This window comes from Benincasa hispida, chromosome 1 (genome assembly GCF_027475165.1).
Source record: "Benincasa hispida cultivar pf3 chromosome 1, pf3_genome.v1.1, whole genome shotgun sequence".
NCBI lineage: Eukaryota > Viridiplantae > Streptophyta > Magnoliopsida > Cucurbitales > Cucurbitaceae > Benincasa > Benincasa hispida.
The window spans coordinates 33,105,032-33,125,353 of record NC_143478.1 but is presented as its reverse complement, the minus strand read 5'-3'; the positions used below and the strand labels follow the sequence as shown (position 1 = coordinate 33,125,353).

Below are 20,322 nucleotides of genomic sequence, written 5' to 3'. Positions count from 1 at the left end.
CTTCATGAGTGTCTAACAATTTCCTTACTTTTTCCCTCTTATTATTCTTTGGTTATGTTTTAACCCACGAACTGTAACATCATAAATTTTTGTTTCAGCTAACATTATGGTATCCTCAGTTTGTTAATATTTTTTTCCTCTAAACATCATAAATTTTTGTTATGTTTTAACTCCCTCAGTTTTGTTTCAGCTAACATTATGGTATCCTCAAGGTGAAGAATTTTGATGTTGATAGAAATATATTTTACGAAAATGTTTGATGAAAATATTGATGAAACGTTTGGAAAAATTACGAAAACAAAACATTAAAAAAATAAATTTAAATTAGTAAATAAATATTAACATAACTATTTTTTATAGGGGAATTTTTAAAAATAGAAAATAAGAAAAATTATTTATACAAAATAGCAAAATTTAATTATCTACCCTCTTTTTTGGTTCAATCTCAGTCTTTCTCTCTGCACCGACCTTCCCTGAACAACAAAACAAGATACCAAAAACCCATTAAACTCAAAAAAAAAATATAGTACCAAGATTTTTATACGTTGTCTAATTTCTTTCCTACGTTGTTTTGTAAAATGTTTCTAATTTCCGTTAATCTACCAAGTTTCTAATTTCCGTTAATCTACCAAGCTTCTGGAGACCCATTAAAGACTTTTCCCACTATGGTCCACTTTTGATTTCTAATTGGTCTTTAGAAGGGGATTCTATTATTGCTCTCATAATTTCTTTGGGTAAAAATTGAATTTTTTTTAACTGTTTGCATTATTTAATTGTTTCATTGGGACCTTTTTTCCAAATGTTTATGAGATTTGTTTGAATGACATTGTATTGATCATTGTTAAGCTCTATTTTGTGATTTGATATGAATTTTTTTCTAAGGAATGTCTAGTTTTTTTTTTAAAGGCTGGTGAGGCTACCCGATTCACTCTCCCTCTTCCTCTAACTCTTAGCTCCGTGCGGTCCAATCCTCGTTGTCGCTATCTTGTCACGACCAACACTAGAATTCGTTGGACTTTTGGTCGTTAGGGGTAAGATCGTTTTTGGTTAATTTTGTTTGGTTCTTAAACACCCATTAAGTTTTGGTGTTGAAATTTATTTACTCATGAAGTTGGATGCTAGATTTAAGTTTTGTTGCTTTTAGATAGTTGTAATAAACATTGATTGTTACAGATGGATGCTGATAGAAGTCTATCTGCGTCTATTAGTGATAGAAACCCATACAAGTCTATCACTGATCGATGCTGAAAGAAGTTTATCATTGTCTATTAGTGATAGAAATCTATAAGTGATAGAGGCTAATAGAAGTCTATCAATGTCTCTTAGTGATAGAAACGGATAGAAGTCTATCATTGATACTATTAGTGATAGAAACTGGTATAAGTCTATCGTTGGTAGATGCTGAGAGAAGTTTATCATTATCTATCAGTGATAGAAACTGATAGAAGTCTATTATTGATAGAGGCTGATAGAATTTTATCAGTTTCTATCAAATGGAAACTTATAGAAGCATATCATTGATTCTATCAGTGATAGAAACTAATACAAGTATATTACTGATAGACACAGATAGAAATCAATCAATATCTATCAGTAATAGAAATAGATAGAAGTTTATCAGTGTCTATCGGTGAGAGAAATAAAGGAATCTATCATTGATATTAGTAGAAATTGATACAAGGTTATCATTGATAGATGTTGATAGAAGTCTACCAACATCTAGCGGTGTTTTTTTTTTTTTTGTTTTTTGTTATTTCTGTAAATAGTTTGATATTTTTTTCTATTAGTGAAAATTTTCTTCTTTTTTATATATAATAATATTATATTATATATACATACACACACATTTCGTTGCTTAATTTTTATGTTTTGTAGTTTTTCTACAGCAATGATAGAAATATTGATTCACTTTTCATGTTGATATCGAATCTATAGAAATGTGGAAATATAAGTGGAAATATTGACATGTCGATGGAAATTTAAATTTATCCTTCTTTTTTTATTATATTTCTTTTCAAAAAAAAATCTGTTTCTTATTTCCTAATTTGATTTGGTTTGGTTTGGTTTTGTTTTGTTTTGTTTTGTTTTTTTTATTTCTCATTTGGTTTACAGTAAACATTTTAAAATCTTAAATTAAAAGTGTAAAAAAAGATATATAATAAAATGAGGATTTAAAGTTAAATATCCAAAATTTTATATTATATTTATTTTATAAATTTATTATGAATTAGTCCTTTTAATTGAATTAGATAACCTTGACCATGAATGCATTATCATTCTCAAAATGAAAATGACTAAAAAATACTTATTTTTATTATTTATTTATTACTATATTATTTTTTGAAGAGGACTTAAATGTGCAAAGATTTGCAAGGTACGCATGAAAAGGAATCTATGTTATAATAATATCAGAATGAGAGAGAATGAATAAAAGAAAGTCAAAATGTGAATTAATTTCGCAATTGCTGGAAAGGTTCGTTTTAATTTTATAATCTTTCAATTTCATTTTCAATTGAATACCCCATGCGATTGAATTCAATATTTAACTCATCATCAACACAAAATTACATGCGAAGTTTCTTAATCAAATTCATTTATGCATTTTAATTATAATAATTTGGTAACTTTGAGAGAGGTCCATTTTGGTAGAAATGTTGGGGAAGTTTTGAGGTAATGTTGGGTAATGTTTAATGGATACTTGCAAAACTTATTAAACTAATTTTCATAACAAAATTTCCCAATAAATCCCTTTCTTCTTCTCTTTATAAATTTCAAATCTATCTCCATTTCGGATCAATTTACTTAAGAAAATACATTATTTAGAATCATTTTCAAATATATTATTTTTTAATACAACAATGCAAAGTGGGGGATTGAACCTCCGACGTCTTGGATCGAAGTGCATGCCGATACCACTGAGTTTAACTCACCTTGGTTTCAAATACATTATTACTGGTAATTAACCTTTTTTTCTCTCTCTTAATTACCTTCCCTTCTCTCTTTTTCTCTCTCCTCTCAACTATTTGCATGCAATATAATGCATGTGTTCTTGCCACATGCATGCATGTATGAACACTTGGCACACATCATATATGTATGTAATGTATATCATTTGTTATATATATATTAGTTTAAGAATACGTTGATGATGTATATTTCAACCTCTACCTTTTTTTATCAATGATAATATAATACCTTAATTTTAATTGAATTATGTTGTGCGGCTTTGTTTTTTTTATTATAAATAATATGGTTTTATTATAAATTTAATCTTTATAATTTTAAGACGTTATAATTTTTAGCTTTTATGGTTCAAAAGTTTTAATTTACCTCGGCGTTTTTCTATTTTCTTTTTTGGAGTTTTAGTAAAGATAGGGAATGAAGAATTAAGGAAATGGGGATGAAAACTTTTAGTTAGCTTCGAGAAAAGTAAATATAATATATCGATTATGATCTTTTTAATACAATAAATGTGAAGTATTTGAATTAAAGATCTCTTAGAACACTAATAGATTTGATTATACTCCGTTTGACTTTTCCATTTAGTATCAATGATTTGGTTTAATTCATATAAATAGCCCTTAAAACTATTTTTTACTCGCTAAAAAAAACTCCACTATTTCTTCTTTCTATTTTCAACTAACATGGTAAGTCAAATAGAAAATATTATATTATTTATTTTCCATTAAAAAATGTCTCAATATGGTTAGGTAATGAGAGCGGTTTTTAGGTTTTAACTATGTCTTACAGTGACCAAATATATTGAAACGTACCTGAACCATAGAAACCAAATACCAATTATATATGTATATAACTACAAGGACTATCTTAAGATTATAATAACCATTCCTTGTTACAGTAAATACTATCTTTTAGTCCCCAATTAGATATAGTCAATACTATTTCAAAACCCTCATTTGTTACCGTATTTAGTATTTCATTCTCAAACTAAAATAGTTTACACCTCAAACACATATTATTATAACTCAAACTAAATAATCTACACCCAAACACAAACTATTATAACCGAACTATAATAACCTAGGACTATAATAATCAACTTTTTGCCCCAAATGTCCCATTAAAGTATATATATACTTCTTTTCTCGGGAATTGAAGTTTTAAATGATTCAAATCTCTACAATAATATTTTTAGTCTCTATAAGTTTGTGTCAATGAACTTTTGAATTTTAAAAAGTTTCTAATACATCGATAAACTTTAAAAAAAAAATTAAATTGATCCCTAAACTTTAAAAAATTTTAAATAGGTCCCAAATTTTAAAATGTATTTAATGAGTATTTCATGAACTTTCAAATGTGTGTTTAATAGGTCCTTGGCTTACTCAATATTCTTTAAAATTCAAAATTATTGAACACAAAATTGACAATTTAATATCCTTATTAAATATAAAATTTAATTTTAAAAGTTAAATAGATCAAGAACCTATGTTAAACATAAAATAAAAGTTTAAAGATTTATTTGCCATTTTAAAAATTTATTCTATTTTAACATAGGTTAAAAATTTAAGGACTTAGTTGTTAAATACTTTTTAAATTTTGGAAACTTACCGCACTTGAACATAAAAGTTAGTAATTATACTCTTGATTTTAATTCTTGTTGATGTGTATACTTTTAAAATATTTGTTTTAGTCCTCGTATTTTCACAATATCATTTTGGTCATTGTATTTTTCAAAAATTGACTATTTTGATCCATTTATTTTCATCTATAATGTTATGTTTCAAAAGTTTAATGATGAAAATAAACCAAAATTGAAAATCTATAAACAAAAAAAAAATGAACGTTTTGAAAGTATAAGTGCTAAAATGAAAGCTTAGGAATCAAAATAAACATTTTAAAACTACAATACCCAAAATAGTATTTACATCAATGTAGCCTCAAAACTTTGAAAACTATATTATAGACTAAATCCAACCTTTGTCCGGGAGCAAAATTCTAATTTAATCTAATAATTTCGAGCTTGTTCAAGAGTGATTTTGGGAGGCTAAAATCACTTCGTCATATTCAAAATCGTTCCAAGATACGTCTTCAATAACTCAAAATTAATTTAATATTCAATTTTACACTTTTAAATACAATTCTTATAGGAAAATTTTCATAGATAAAAAATATCAAACTATTTATAGAAATAGCAAAAAAAAAATATTGATAGATATTAATAAACTTCTATCAAAGTCTATCAATGATAGACTCCTATCAGTTTCGAAAGACATTGGTAGATTTCTATCAACGTCTATAAAAAAAATTCTATTTTGTATAAATAATTTTCTTTATTTTTCTATTTTTAAAAATCTCTCATTCTTATATAATAAAAAAATGGTATTAAAGGATTAAAAACATATTTAAAAGTGATTTTAACCATTTTAAAATCATTCACTACTTATTTTTTTTTTCTTCTTTTTACATTACCTTTTGAATTAATTGGCATTTTTCCTTTTGCAAAAGGTTTTTTTTTCCCTTCCGGAAATTCATTTTTCTTTTTTTTTTGTTGGTTATTTACCTGAATGATTTGGACCTTACATGTGTTGATGACGGGCAGGGGTTGACTCAGTCTCTCGCCCACTGACCCAAACAAATTAGCTGCCTCAAATTCGACACATGGACTCCAACTATTCCGATTAAATCCCTTATTTAATGACACGTCAGAGTACAATCCGCTCCGCAGGCACCACGTGGGACAGCGTCGGCCGTACCTTTTTAATTCCATTTTGGTCAGGTAGCAGGTCACTTATTGACCCGATTCGTACCCGAATAACGGTTACCGTTTTCTTTTGTTGGTTACCGCCTTTTGCTCCCCCTTTTTCCACCGCTCTTTATAACCTTTTTTTCCTGAACCAATCTATAACTTTACTTTAAATTATAATATTTATATATTTGTGTTCTCTTTTATGATATAGATACTGAATTTCGTTTTTGATAAGATAAAGATATATCTATCTTTTTGAGTTTTTATAAGATAAAGATTTTTTGATAAGATAAAGATATATCTATCTTTTTGAGTTTTTATAAGATAAAGATATTCAATTTTGTGAATTATCTTATTTTTCTTTTTCGCATTAAGAAAATTACCCATTTTTCGAAAAGTAAGAACGTCCTAGAAGCATTTGATGAAAATAGGGCATCAAAGTTTATCATTAATTTGATTTTATAAGTCTTATGAGTAAAGTCTATCATAGTAAGATTAACATTCTATAACCTTGATAGCTTTTTATTAAAAACTTCATCTATCAATTAGTTGCAAATTTATAATCTTAAAATTCAAATCGACATTTCAATACATGCTATTTATTTTTTAGTTGATTGTACAAATGGAGAAAAATATCATGTTAATTATTATTAAATTGCGTTCACTTTTACCATTTATACTATTGAACCAAAACACCTTTCATTTAAAAAATTTAAATAAATAATTTTAAATTCTTTATCTTATTTAGAAAAGAAAAGTTTAATTCATTGTATGATGATTTATTATTTGTTTGTTTGTATTTTTTGGGAGTAAAGAAAAATAAGAAATTTAAGAATATAATATTTCAATCATAATTTACAAATATCATAGAAAAATTATTTTAAATAATAAAATTAGGGAAGATATTTTTAATAATAATGTCTATTATAGATTACTATATGTATCTATCATATACCGATAGTCTATTGCGGTCTATCACAGTGTATAGCATCTATCATGATACAGAGATACTGATGATAGTCTATTGCGGTCTATCACAGTGTATAGCATCTATCATGATACAGAGATACTGATGATAGTCTATTGCGGTCTATCATATTGCAGATTTTGATATTTTATAAATATTTTCGTTCATTTTTCTATATTTGAAAATAGGCCAATATCATATGGTATTTAGTAGTTTATCGATATCTAAGATAATTTGAAAACTTTATAATTTTTTGATATTTCGAAATAAAAATGAGATTTGAAATGGTATTCCATTTGAAAAGATAACGACTGTCGATTCATTAAAAATCGTCCAATTTGTGGAATATTATAAAAGATTATTTTAGTTATTGATATATCAATTTTTAATTAATTACATTTCGAAACAAAAATTATTCATTACTTAAATAATTTAAAAAATCTTAATATATGGCATGATAATCAAATTTTGAAATACATTTAAAATAAGGAATATTAAAATTTAAAATGATTTTTTTTAATATAATAAAAGTAGAAAGATTGATTTTATCACTAACATATATCTATATTAATTGAGTTGTGTTTGGTTTGACAACTTTCAAAATAAATTCATGTTCATATTAAATAATTATTAAAAACAATAAATGAGGAATAGTGTTATTATTAATATTATTAAAATGTCATTATCATTATTATTATTTAAAAGAAATAAGACGCTTCTTTATTATTATTATTATTATTATTGAAAAGGAAGAAATAAGATATTTCAAACTTTCATGGGAAATGATGAAAAACGACAAATCTTTTTAACAAAAAAAAAAAAATGTGATAGCATGCAATGGGGGTAGTTGGAGTAGTATTCTTGAGGGTCAATTCAAAAGAGTGAAAAAAGTCTAAACATTACCTTGTGACAATGTTTCATTGTCATTAAAATCAGTTCAATTTTGTGACCAACGAAAAATTAAATTGAACTTATTGATTTTATAAAAAAGAAAACTCTACCAACACCAATTAAAAGACAAAATAGACGTATTTAATCCGGTTTATTAAAGATTTGGTTCCCGATTGGATTTTTTTCCTCAAATTTTCATTCATGTAGTTCAATTTTGTTTGAATTGAAATCTTTATTTAGATTGAAGTTAGATATTTTTATTTCTTTTCTTGAGATTTTTTTAATTAATAAAATAAGATGACCACAATAATTTGAATATTAAGAACGTAGGTTAGAGTTTATATTTGATGTGATATATGTATTATCCGTTTGATCTTGTTTTGATTTTTTAAGTAAAAAATTGAATTGAAGGATTTTTTAAAAATAGAATAATAAGAAAACGGTTTACACAAAATAATTAAATCTTAATCTTTCTTGATAGAAATGGATAAAAGTGTAATAAAAACATAAAAAAGTCTATCACAACCATCTATAGTTTTTTTTTAAATATAATTTGACATTTTTTCTATGTATGAATTTTTTTTTCTCCTAATACAAATCAAATTATCAATTTTATACTCAAAATAGAACCAACCAACAAATCAATTTAAGTCCATTTGATTTTTTAAATATTTTGGTTTTTTTATTGCCCTGCCGGCCTTATACATCACGGTCCATAGAAAACATATTTTCACGAGAAAAAACGTCAAAATATTTAATTTTATCTTTTATCATTTTACTTTTAATTATTAAATTTTCAAAATATATTTTTTAACTGTAATTAAAAGATTTGACTTTTGGGTGTAAAATTGAAATAGGTAAAACAATTGAAGCAAAGTGTAAACCGTGTTATGACCTTTTGGTATATTTCCTTGGGTTCAAAATTTAAGGAATTCCAATGCATATCAATATTTTAGAATAGATACAAGTTTAGAAAAAAATTTGGATTATTTTAATACATCTTATATATAATATAATAAAATGTTGACATGTAACATTTTTATTCTTTTAAAAGATATTCTCTCTAATTTCTTTTTTGTGCGGTAAAAATAGGAGAAATACAAAAACTAAGAATCATTGCTCTAATGGCAAAGATTAGATATTATTTAATATCAACTTCTGAAATTGGTTTTAATATTTAATTTTTATTTGAAATGGAGTCAGAATGTGTGTTTTTAGAGGAGGACCTTTTTCTGAACGTAGGCATTAATAAACAATAAAATCAAACCTAGTTTGACTAGAAATGAAAGTAAATTACTAAAATAGCCACATCAGCTCGAAACGTGGCCGAATAAAAGAAAAGTTACTTTATCAGATTTTCCCTTTAAATAATCCCACCGAACAACACAAACAAACCTCCCCAAATTGCTTCACTTTTTTTCCCACTCTTTTTCTCCATATAAAAAAATAAAAAGAAACAATGGAATTTTCTCTTTTTTTTAGCAATGTTTTATTGAAAGGGAAATCCGTGCTCCTAATTTTCTTTCCTTTCACTTTCGGATTTCCCCCCGGCCGCCGTACAGTGTTCTGGAGGTCGTTAATGGGACTGCCCTGGCAACTTTCCGGTGACCGGAACTCCCTACAAGTTCCCAATTTTGACAATACTGAAGAAATTACCAATTACAGTTCATGGCTGGTACGATATTTAATTATACATCTCTTAATTATTATTATTGTATTGTATTAAGCCTTTATATATATAATTTTTGGGTTTTGAGTGTTTGCTTATTAAATGAAATTAGTAAATGTGTATTAGAAAAAACATCCTTGTGGTTTGGAATCATTTGAGAGAATAATGAAAGGGCTACAAAGGAAGAAGATTGTTGTGTTCTTGGATTATGACGGAACCCTTTCTCCCATTGTTGATGATCCTGATCGAGCTTTCATGTCCTCTGAGGTAAAATTATTCTTTTTTATTATTTTTAAATTTACATATATCGTTAAAATATAAACTTTCCGTAGTTTAATATAGATTCAAATCTTAGAAGAAAGATTTAAATGCTTAAATAATAGAGATTGTTTTTAAGCGGTTGAGATATGTTATATTGGATAATATTCTTGTTTTTTTTCTTTTAATTCTTAATATAAAGGATTTTTGTTTCTTTGTTGTTTAAAATTCTAAACTAAAAAACTATACATAAAAAAAAGGTATACTCGATATGGGTTTTACTATTTAAATTTTTATTACGTTTTTTAATAATAATTATATTTACAAAGGTTGACCTAATTGTATCACTAATTCAATTCGGTTCTTTTAGTTTTAAATATTTTAATTTATTCTTATTACGGTTCAAGTACTTTTGCTTCTACTTAGGATCTATTTGTAAAAGTTTGTGTGTGCTATTTATTTTTAATTTAAATGTTGTAATTTAGTCTCTAGTTGTTATCATATATAATTTTTTTAAAATGATAATGTGATAAATATTATCTAGTTAATTGCTAATCGTGTTAATTATTAGAGTTAAGAAAGAGGAGAATGAAATAAATGAAAATTTGTTTTTAAATGAGTAGCGGACGATTTACCAACTTCTTTTGAGCTCTTCTCGGATCATACTTTAAAAAAAAATTAAAATTAAGACTTTTTTATAAAAAAAAAAATAGAATAATTGTTTTAAATAGAAAAATAAATACGATAACAAACGGCTCATAACAATATTGAATTAAAGAAAAGAAAAACTATTTTTCTAAAAAGATTTATAATATTTGTGAAATTATACAATGATTACATATAAATATTTTTTTTTACCCCTAAAAATGCAGATGAGAGAAGCTGTGAGAGAAGTGGCAAAATGCTTTCCAACAGCAATAATAAGTGGAAGAAGCCGAGATAAAGTAATTGTTTAAATATTAACATTTATCGTTTATAATTTATATGTATATATTTAAAAAATTAAAAGAATGAGTAATCAATTATTAACAATTTGATTTCAGGTAAAAGAGTTCGTGAAATTGAGTAATGTGCATTATGCTGGGAGCCATGGAATGGACATTATTATGACTCCAACTTCCGACAATGAGGTTCTTGTAGTTTTATAACATTTCGACATGTCGAATTTTATATTTATTATCAACATTAATATCACCAACAAAAATATGAAAACTAAATAATTCCATATACCACATTTAATTATTGCAGGTCGATGAGGTTTCTTTTCAACCAGCCAAGGAGTTTCTACCTGCAATTCAACAAGTAATTTCTATTTTCATACAAAAAGAAAAATAGGTTTAAAATGAGAAGACTATTAAAAATATTTATAAATATAGCAAAACGTCAGAGTTTAGATTAGTGATAGATAATAGGAGTCTATAACAGTAAAATTTTACTATATTTAAAAATTATTTGATTCATTTTTTTATATTTGAAAACAATCCTAAAAAATGACAATATTCCTTATATATGGATATTTAAGTAAATCCTTTTTATTTTTTTGGTTGTTCTAGTACAAAATATTCGAGTTGGGTTAATCAAATTATTTGAATTTTCTTTTTATATGATATGAAGTTTAATTTGAATTTAAATGTGACAGATTAGGCAAATTTTAGAGGAAGAAACTAGAAAAATTGAAGGTGCAATGGTGGAGGATAATAGATTTTGTGTTTCTGTGCACTTTCGACATGTCCACGAGAGGGTAAATATCTCAATCTTTTTTGATATATGTGTCATATATGAACCTCGTACTTACATTTGAATAAAGCTTAAAGAAATTAATTAATATGTTGAATATTTTGATTATTTACTTTTGTGCAGGATTTGGAAAAATTGGAAAAGAAGGTACAGTCTATTATTGGAAAAAATCCCGATTTCCATATAACTCAAGGCAAAAAGGTTAATAAATATACATTCTGCTCGTTAACACATACTATATTACATGTCACTTGAACTATATTTATTTTGGTTCGAAAAAGAATTTGTATAATGTAATGTGTTTTGTAATTTTTATGTATATTTTTTTTAAGGTTATGGAAATAAGGCCTACTATAAATTGGAACAAAGGCCATGCAATGGAATATTATCTACACATTCTCGGACATACTAGTATTGACGATGTCATTCCTCTGTACATTGGAGATGATCGAACTGACGAAGATGCTTTCAAGGTAATATATACAGAAGATCGATCTTAATATTAATCATTGAAATTAACTAGGTGTTAATTAACGTGGGAGTGTGAATTTTGTAGGTAATAGAAATGAGAGGACAAGGAATTGCAATACTTGTATCATCCATTCCAAAGCACACAAAAGCATCATACTCTTTGAAGGACCCATCACAAGTTCTTGCTTTTTTGTTAAGGCTAGCAAGATGGAGGAAGGTCTCATCTTCTTCAATTACAAACCCACTTCTTCAAATTTAGAAATGGAGGAGGTGATTTTAGTGAAATATTAACTTAGGTATAGGTATCTACCAGAGTGTATATGACGTTGGAACAAGAGATGGAATACCAAATCCTTTTAGTAATTAAATACATGTGTTTTATTTGTTGACTATGTGAACATATATAACATATGTATATATACATTGCCCCTCCTTTTTCTTTGGGCCAAATTGACCCTAACTAAGGAGGTTGTTACATGATAGTGTAGCCGTATTGTTTACTATGATATTTTAAAATATGCATGTTCTTTTTCAAAATTACAATGCATATGATTACGGATAACTATTTAATGGATATTAAAATTAAATCATGTAAGTAAATCAATTTGGACATCATTTAATTGCTAGTTAAAACATTACCTCAACCAATAGATTTGTTGTAAACGGCAAAATCCTTAGACGACGAACAGGAATCTGCAAAACAAAAGCTCGTTATAGGCTGAGTCGTGGAGCTAAGATGCGGACGGAAGACGCGTCTTTTATAGGCCTTTAGAGTTGAATTGCCACAAGAGAGAAGACCGAGAAGACGCAACCAATTGAGGAATCTTTTTCCTTTTTTTAAAAAATAAAATAAAATAAAATAATAATAATTTTATTTAAAAAAATAATTATACACATGTCTCGTCCGATCAGACAGCGGCACACGTGTGGGATGTCCAAACCACATTGGTCTATGATGTATAAAAAGGAGACTTCCTTTTGAAAATTTTCCATTTTTCAACTAAAGGTTGGTTCCCTTTTGATTTTTTTTTTTTTTAAAAAATAAATTTTCACTCAACAAGATTAGAGATTCAAATTTTTACCGTAGATGGACACAGTGGCTCATTAGTTTAAAAGAGAGAAAAAAAATGGTTAAAAGGTAGAAAAAAGAATATAGGATGTCACATATCACAAATTAGGTTAAAAGAAATTTCAGTTTCAAAAAAGTTGTTTGGACTGTATCTTTGTTTAATCTCTGACTTTGTCTATGTTACCAAATTTAAAATTCAAACTTTGAAGTATAGAAATTGAGTTGGTTGATTTAAATGGACCGTGGAATTGTTTGTTGTAAGCTGAAATGTTATTTCATCTCTAAACTTTAATTAAGTTTGCTGTTGTTTTAGTTTCTTTAGCCTTTTCAAGTGAACTATTTCATTTCATATTTATTCGTTTTAGTCAAATGTTGTCTCACTATGTAGCTAATTTAACTTGGACACATTTTAATACGTATCCTATTACTTTTAATTTACTCATAATTTATAAATTAAATAAGTAACTAAGAATCAAAATAGTTACTGTTTAAAAGTGTACATACTAGAAGTTGTACCTTTACTATATAGAGATAATTGTATAGAAGCTAAAGAAAAAAGGAAAAATCATATATACAGCTTATTTTTTAGGGCTCAAATGAAGATTGATCCACTTTTTTGAAAAAATTAAGTTTTTTGGTCTTCTATTATCATTATTACATGATAAAATAAAGTAACAACTCTACGAAGCACACATAATAGCCCTTAACGTTCAGTTCTCATTATTCACTCTCATTCATCTCGATACTCACTTGCAATGTTACTTTTGATGACTCAAATGCTTTTGCTCTTGCTACTGGTTCTCAATTCTCACTCCATTACTAGATAGAGTTAATTATGAAAAAATAGAAAGAAAAAATGAAACGTCATATGTTTGTTCAAATTTAAAATATACAGAACAGAAATCAAGAATAAGTGAAGAGAGTGAAAGCAGAAGCAAGTGCAAGTGTCAAGTTAGCTTGAGCAAGAGAGCAAGAGTGAGTAGCGAGAAGTTAGCATCAAGGACCACCACATATACTTCATAAGAGTATTATGGTAAATTCACCATGGGATGACATATGCATAAGGTCAATAAACTTTGTTTTAAAAAGATGGCTCTCCTTTCATTTGGTCCCGAAAAAGAGTTATCCATGCAAAAATCCTCGAAAGAAATCTAAAATGGATTTTGTCCAACTTTTGCAACTTAAGAAATTTTCCATTTTTCTTACATTATCATAAGTCAACATTACCAAATTACTATATATATATATATATATTTTGTCCAATTCCTCTTTCCAATTTTCTCATTTCTCCACCTTTTTTTCTCTCGAGGGAGCCATGTTTTCTTCGGAGAGGTCATCGACTTGCCAGAAATGGATCGAGGAGGTCGTTGGGGTGTCGAATGTGTTGGTTTTTGCTGGAATATGGGTTTGTTTGTGGAGGAGGTTGCTTGACTTTTTGGCCTCCTGAAATTGTTTTGATTTGTTTTTTTTTATTTTGTTTTTTTTTTTTGTCGAAAAGAGGTATTGGAGCAAAAGCATTTGACATACAAGAAATAAATTGTTTTCTTCAATACAGACTTGTTCCTAAAAAGTAAACCTACTCTAATAGGAATACAAGATTGAATGGAATCGAAATCTTGGAAATAATCAATGATTTCAGTGTTGCCCTCAAGAGGTTGGGAAGAATAATCAATGTTTGCTAATTCATTATTCAAATACATGTATTTTTAGTATTCGGGGCAACAGATGATACATGGGGGAACATATAGCTAATTTATTAAGAATGGATGTATAAAATTATGAAAAACAATTAAAAAAATTGAATAAAATTGAATATATATAAAGTAATGAAAAACTTTTCAAAGATTTGAATAAAATATATGGATAAAATAAAATTTAATTATATATGGATATTTAAAAATATAAATTTGGTAGAAAAATTTGGATATTTTATTAAAGTGAGATTAATTCGAAAAGTGGTTAAATAAAATCTTAAATAATAATAAAATATGGAGATTATGATAACTACATTAGCAAAATTAGGAGGAGGGCGGTTGTTCTTAGGGAATATTAGCAATTTCCTTTATAATAACTCGACCCTGTTTTTAATTTTACAATTATTTGTAGTTTCAAATAAAACTGACATCAACCACAAAATATCTGCATGAGAAAATTTTAGCTTGGATATATTCCACATATGATTGGAACGATGTTCCAATGAATTTGATGGAATATACGTCTCAAAATTTCGAAAATCATGGTAGTGAAAATTCTCATCCCATTAAATATGAGAAATAGACAACTAATTTATTAAGAATGGATGTAAAATAAAATATGAAAAACAATTCAAAGATTTGAATAAAATTGAATACATATAAAGTAATGAAAAACCATTCAAAGATTTGAATAAAATATATAGATAAACTAAAAGTTAATAATATATGAATATTTACAATATAAATTTGGTAGAAAAATATGTATATTTAATTAAGGTGATATTAATTCGAAGAGTGGTTGTTGTTGAAGAATCTCACGAATTATTCTATATACATAACTCGACCCTATATTTTATTTTACAATTACTTGGTATTTGTAGTTTCATCAACAAATACGAACCGTCGGATTTAAGAATTTGTAGACATGTATATGCCACATGAGTTGACATAAATCTTATTTTGGAGGCGAGTTTGCCATTTTTGAAACACTCCAATTCCCCTAAAAATTATAAGTTTTATTTCAATTTTAAGAAGTAGAAATACATTGTTTTTCAAGTCAACTGAATTTTATATGTTTCTCTCAAAATCCCTCCATTTAAATATGGGCTTAAGCATAAGGCCCATCGGTTTTTTCTAATGGGCCAGCCCAATTCAATCTGGGTTAGTCTTAGAATTGTCTTAGCGCGAAGCTCCATGTTCATAAGATAACTTTGTATTCACTTGTAAAAATCGACGCTGCAAATGAAACGATTCAATTCCTCTTCATTTGTTAATCATCAACTTCTGATTTTTGCACAAAGGAATTTGTGGATTTTTCCCAAGCGCCACAGCAGGCAGCATTCTGACGAGAAACGACATATCGCAATCCACGAGGTAATTGAACTTCGATAAGAGGAGGAAATAGTTTGTTTGATGCAATCAATCCATTTGGATTGATCGAAAGGTCGATAAGTATTGGGAATTTGAATTTCGGGAATATAGCAGAGAAGAAAATGGTCCTGAAATGTGTTTGTGTGTAAAGAAGGGATGGGGTTTTAGCGACTGTCTTTCTATTTATTTACATACTTTCTTCTGAATGAACAGTGGGAGTATTCGATTTTTTTTTTTTTTGGTCATTTTTTTCAACTGAATATTCCATTCGAATGATTTGGCGTCCTCTTTGATTAGGATATTAGCCCACCGGAAAGACGAAAATCAAAGAGAAAAAGGACAAAAACCAAAAGGAAGAAAAGAATAATACCCTTTAAGCAGCTCACTTTATGCTATTGATTGGGTATCTATCACTTTTTTAATCCAAAGGATAAACCATTTTTTTTAATGAGAAGATGCTTTATGTGGGGAAATGTAGATTAATTGTTCTGTACTTTGCCATAGAAAGCGATTGTTTTATTACTTTTGCTTGATTATCTATCCAATAGGGTGATATTTTGCTGGTTGAAAAGAAAGTTTAAACAATGATGGATATTGGTGGAATCCCTGGTTCTGCGTAAAGGTAAACTGAAGGTTTTTGATTCTTTCTGTGGGCTTTTCTTTACGTATTAAACGTTATTCCTTTTATGCATAAAAGCTCTCGCAGATAACTCAGAGTAGTCAGCAAGTGTCTTCTTTCTCAGAGGAGAACCTTTTGTATTTATCTAATTATTTGACATTTGGCAGAAAAAAAATTGTGAGATCTACGAATTTTTTCTTAAACTCCTAGCATTGAAGCTCTCCTGTGAAAAGACTTGTCCAACAAATTGACAAACGTCAGTTTCTTTTATGGTATTTGAGTTTATTGGATGCTGCATTTTAGGAACTCCTTAGTTATTCGATTCTGCTTCAGCAAATAGAAATGGGTATCTTTTGACTTAAAGCTTTAAGGTTGGATGACCCATCTCACTAATTAAATTACTCTGTTTCTACTCAGGTTCTGATTTTAAAAGATAAAGACCTTTGGAGACTTCTACTGCTCGGTACTTTCATTGATACTGATATCAAAGATTTGGAGAATGATGGAGTGATATCTTCTCTAATGGAGCTAAGTGATTCTGGTAGTTTTCTTTATATGTATATATATATAGATATACCTTGTCAGTGATATCATATTTTAAAGTAAAGTATTGATATCGTATTCGTTTTCTTCACGGACTACCTTGAGCCACCTTTGCACTAAAATCTCTGAAAGAAAGGAAAAGGAAAAGGAATAAGGCTTGTATTGGAGATCTTCAAAATAGTTTTATATTCTTGCTTTTGAAATTGTTTAAAAAAATTATACTAGAGTGATGGGTGAAAGAAACCGTGTTCTATTGTTCTATAAAGTAAATCTTTCTAAACAATGAATTATGGAAAATGAGGGAAATCAAAATTTAATGACTAGTTATCAAACATGTTTTCACTAAATCTTGTTTTCACTAAACCTTTGTTCAGCAGTCCCTTGATCGTGTTAGTTAAGTGAGGCAAAACATAAACCCACACATTAAATGAAGTCTTTTGAGTTTGAAGCTTATTATACTCCACTAGTAGGTTAGCTTGTGATTTAATTTGTGTTTGCCAGGAGAAGATGTTTTGGAATGAAACAAATGTTCATGGAATATGTGGTTGCATTCTACAATAACATTAGGGTGCCTACTTGTAAATGAATTGTGAACTTTTCAATTTTAGTGGACAAGGCAGTGGTGATAATAGTTTAGAAAAATTGAGATTCTACACTCAGAGCCAAATTGCACTGGGTTTAAAGATGCCATCCAATTGCTTTGGAAGAACCTTTCTGTTATATATTAAAATCAATGAACATTCCTTATGTAGAAGATTCTCATCAGCTGATTTTTGAAGCAATTGTCAATTTTGGAGAAACTTAACATATTGGTAGCTTTAACATATTGGTACCTTTTGTGTCTAAAAAAACCATGGGCCAATTAACAGGAATGGATACCTTTTTCTAGAATCTAATTTGAGACTAAGACCAGACCACATTGGCCAGATCTTTTTTGGGAAAAACAGGAACAAGCATTCTGAATTAACTTGTTTTCTAGCTTGTAGGAAGGTACTCACTTTGAGAGCTTTGCCGTAAATTGAGATGGGTTATACACTTGTAATACAAAGAAAGGTAGGTACTTCACTCCACTCACATGGGTTCTCTGTAACTCTAGGAATTTGGGAATCTCTCAAGTTAATTTCTGAACCCAAGAACATGGGTTTACCTTTTAGATTAACGCCTTAATGGCTTTTAGTTGCTTAATTTGGTGAGAAATGCTTCTTATACTTTTTTTTCTTTTTTCTATGAGAATGATGTTCACTTGCCTTTGTGTATAGAAGAACAGTGAAAAAGAATTGAGAATCTTTGTGTTAAATCCCCTTGGAGTTAAGTTTAAGAATTCGGGGAAAGTTGTCAATCCTTCCTTATAGTTGATCCAAGGAAAATAGAAAAATTGGTAACTTGGATTTTTTTTTTTTTTACTGGCAGTGCAACTCCATTTGGCTCATTGTAAAATGAGACTAATAGCCCCCTACTACAGTAAGCTTGGCAAATTTTTGGAGAAATGATCTTTTATTTGTGACTGTTTTGGATAAGTTTGATGTTTGCAGCAGACAAATTCTTGGTCCCAATAAAGCCTTCAGAAGGCTATTGGCTGGATTGAAAGTAGTGGTTTTGGAAGGACCAATGAGAGAGTTTGGCATTGAACATAATGATGCATGAACTTGAGAAATGGGAAAAGACTACAAAATTGAAGTTTTGGTATTGGCTATTATGACAGGTTTTGTGGTCAAATTGGATGAGTTTTGCGCTATTTGTGGAATTGTTTTCCTATTGTCATTGGTTGACAATGACAGATGAGAAAAGGCATACTTTCTTTTGGCAGTTTGTTCCTCTTTTCTTCCAACAAAAGCCGACTTTCTTTCAACCAAACCTACCATTTTTCACTCATTCAAAGTTCAGTTCACATAATCTGATCATATAGAAACTGAATCACTCTAAAAAAATCACTCTAAAATGAGTTATGGCAAGTTTTTAAAGCAAGAAGAAAGGGGGAGGAAAATTCGTAGGATGCTGATGAGAATGAAATTTTGTCTTTGGATATTTTAGAAATGCATTTTAGAATAAGTAGATATTGTGAAATGTAATTTCCCAAAGCCTTTTACTTTATTATGATTTAAATATTTTAGAGATGCATGTCAACCATATGCTACATGATCATAAAACTCAACTGTACACTAACAAAATCTAGATCATGAAGAACAAGATTCTGATCATGCTCTTACATCTTAATGCAACGTGACAAAATATTAAGAAGTGTTGTAGACGTTCTATAGAAAAGTTCACCCTCCCCTAAAAGAAATGTAAAAGTAAAACCAATTTGTCTAATTACTAATTAGAAGGATAAAACTGAAATCATATATTTCAAGGGTCATTTTCAAAAATGACAACTCAATAAATAGCAAAAATGACATTTTTTTCCTATAAAACAAATTTTAAGTTAATATGTTTTCAACTAAAATGAGGAAAATCACCTGTCCATACTTGCCATATTTAGGTTATTTCTCAGCTCCATGCTGATCTCATCTTGCATGAGTTTTGGTTCTTCACAATTTTGTTTTTCCGCAAAGAAAATATATTCTTTTCCTTACTACCACTATCCAATCCTCTCCCATGACAAATTTTTTTTCTTTCATGAGAATTATGTATTTCTTATGAAGCACAGATATTTCATGTGAGGCAAAAATTAGTATCAGACACGTATCGGATACCGATACTTCTCAGATACGTATCTGACACGCGATTTAACGTATCTATACTTTCAAATATTTTTGATGTATCTATGCTTTTAGATACTTTCCAGATATGTGTCTATACTTTCAGATACTTTTTAGATACGTATCTCTATTTTTATGCGTACTTTTTTTTTTTTAAGAAAAAAGACAAGTAACTCATCTAATTTTTTCCAATATAAAATTAGGCAACCTATTTAAAAAGCTCACTACTCGATTCTAAAACTATAAAAAAAAAAAAAAAAAAAAAAGGCTAACTCCTAAACTAGAATTATCTAATCTCCATCTTCACGTTTGAATCCCCACAAATTCCACCAAAATATAAACCATTTGAATATCTTCAACCATAAGTTCTTCATTTATCTTCATACTTTTCTCTTTAATCTTCTTCTTTTTGGAGTCACTTTTCTATTGCATTTTATTAACTATTGTACTCCAACATTTTAAATGTTGCTTTCTTTGTATTGTATTTCAATGTTTGTATTCTATTTTGTGCTATTGTTATTAACTTGTATGCTAAATTTATCTATATCCTAGATTTTTTTAAAAGAAAAAAAAATGTATTTTTAACGTATCAGTATCCTCGTTTTTTAGAAATATATATATTAAAAA

The 20,322-nt window shown here is 28.0% G+C and overlaps 2 protein-coding genes across 6 annotated transcripts; both read left to right on the top strand.

Moving 5' to 3' along the window:
• Nucleotides 1-8,972: 8,972 nt before the first annotated feature.
• LOC120092604 (putative trehalose-phosphate phosphatase C) lies at nt 8,973-12,132 on the top strand. The gene is made up of 9 exons (XM_039050748.2): nt 8,973-9,240; nt 9,361-9,501; nt 10,365-10,436; nt 10,536-10,622; nt 10,741-10,794; nt 11,132-11,233; nt 11,353-11,430; nt 11,562-11,702; nt 11,786-12,132. Exons 1-9 carry the CDS (start codon nt 9,025-9,027, stop codon nt 11,957-11,959), a joined length of 1,065 nt encoding a protein of 354 aa, XP_038906676.1. The 5' UTR covers nt 8,973-9,024; the 3' UTR covers nt 11,960-12,132.
• Nucleotides 12,133-15,344: 3,212 nt separating this feature from the next.
• On the top strand, nt 15,345-19,963 carry LOC120070239 (uncharacterized). 5 transcript variants are annotated; one of them, XR_016531036.1, is made up of 5 exons: nt 15,354-15,837; nt 16,132-16,237; nt 16,383-16,456; nt 16,621-16,709; nt 16,871-17,087. XR_016531036.1 is itself a non-coding variant. In XM_039022128.2 (3 exons), the coding sequence occupies exons 1-3, from the start codon at nt 15,706-15,708 to the stop codon at nt 18,484-18,486; spliced, it is 336 nt and encodes a 111-aa protein (XP_038878056.1). In that variant the 5' UTR covers nt 15,392-15,705; the 3' UTR covers nt 18,487-19,963. The 5 variants fall into 5 exon arrangements, 1 of the variants encoding a protein (XP_038878056.1); XR_016531035.1 differs by lacking the exon at nt 16,621-16,709 and having other exon boundaries at nt 15,360-15,837; XM_039022128.2 differs by lacking the exons at nt 16,132-16,237; nt 16,383-16,456; nt 16,621-16,709 and adding an exon at nt 18,407-19,963 and having other exon boundaries at nt 15,392-15,837; nt 16,871-16,994.
• Nucleotides 19,964-20,322: the final 359 nt, after the last annotated feature.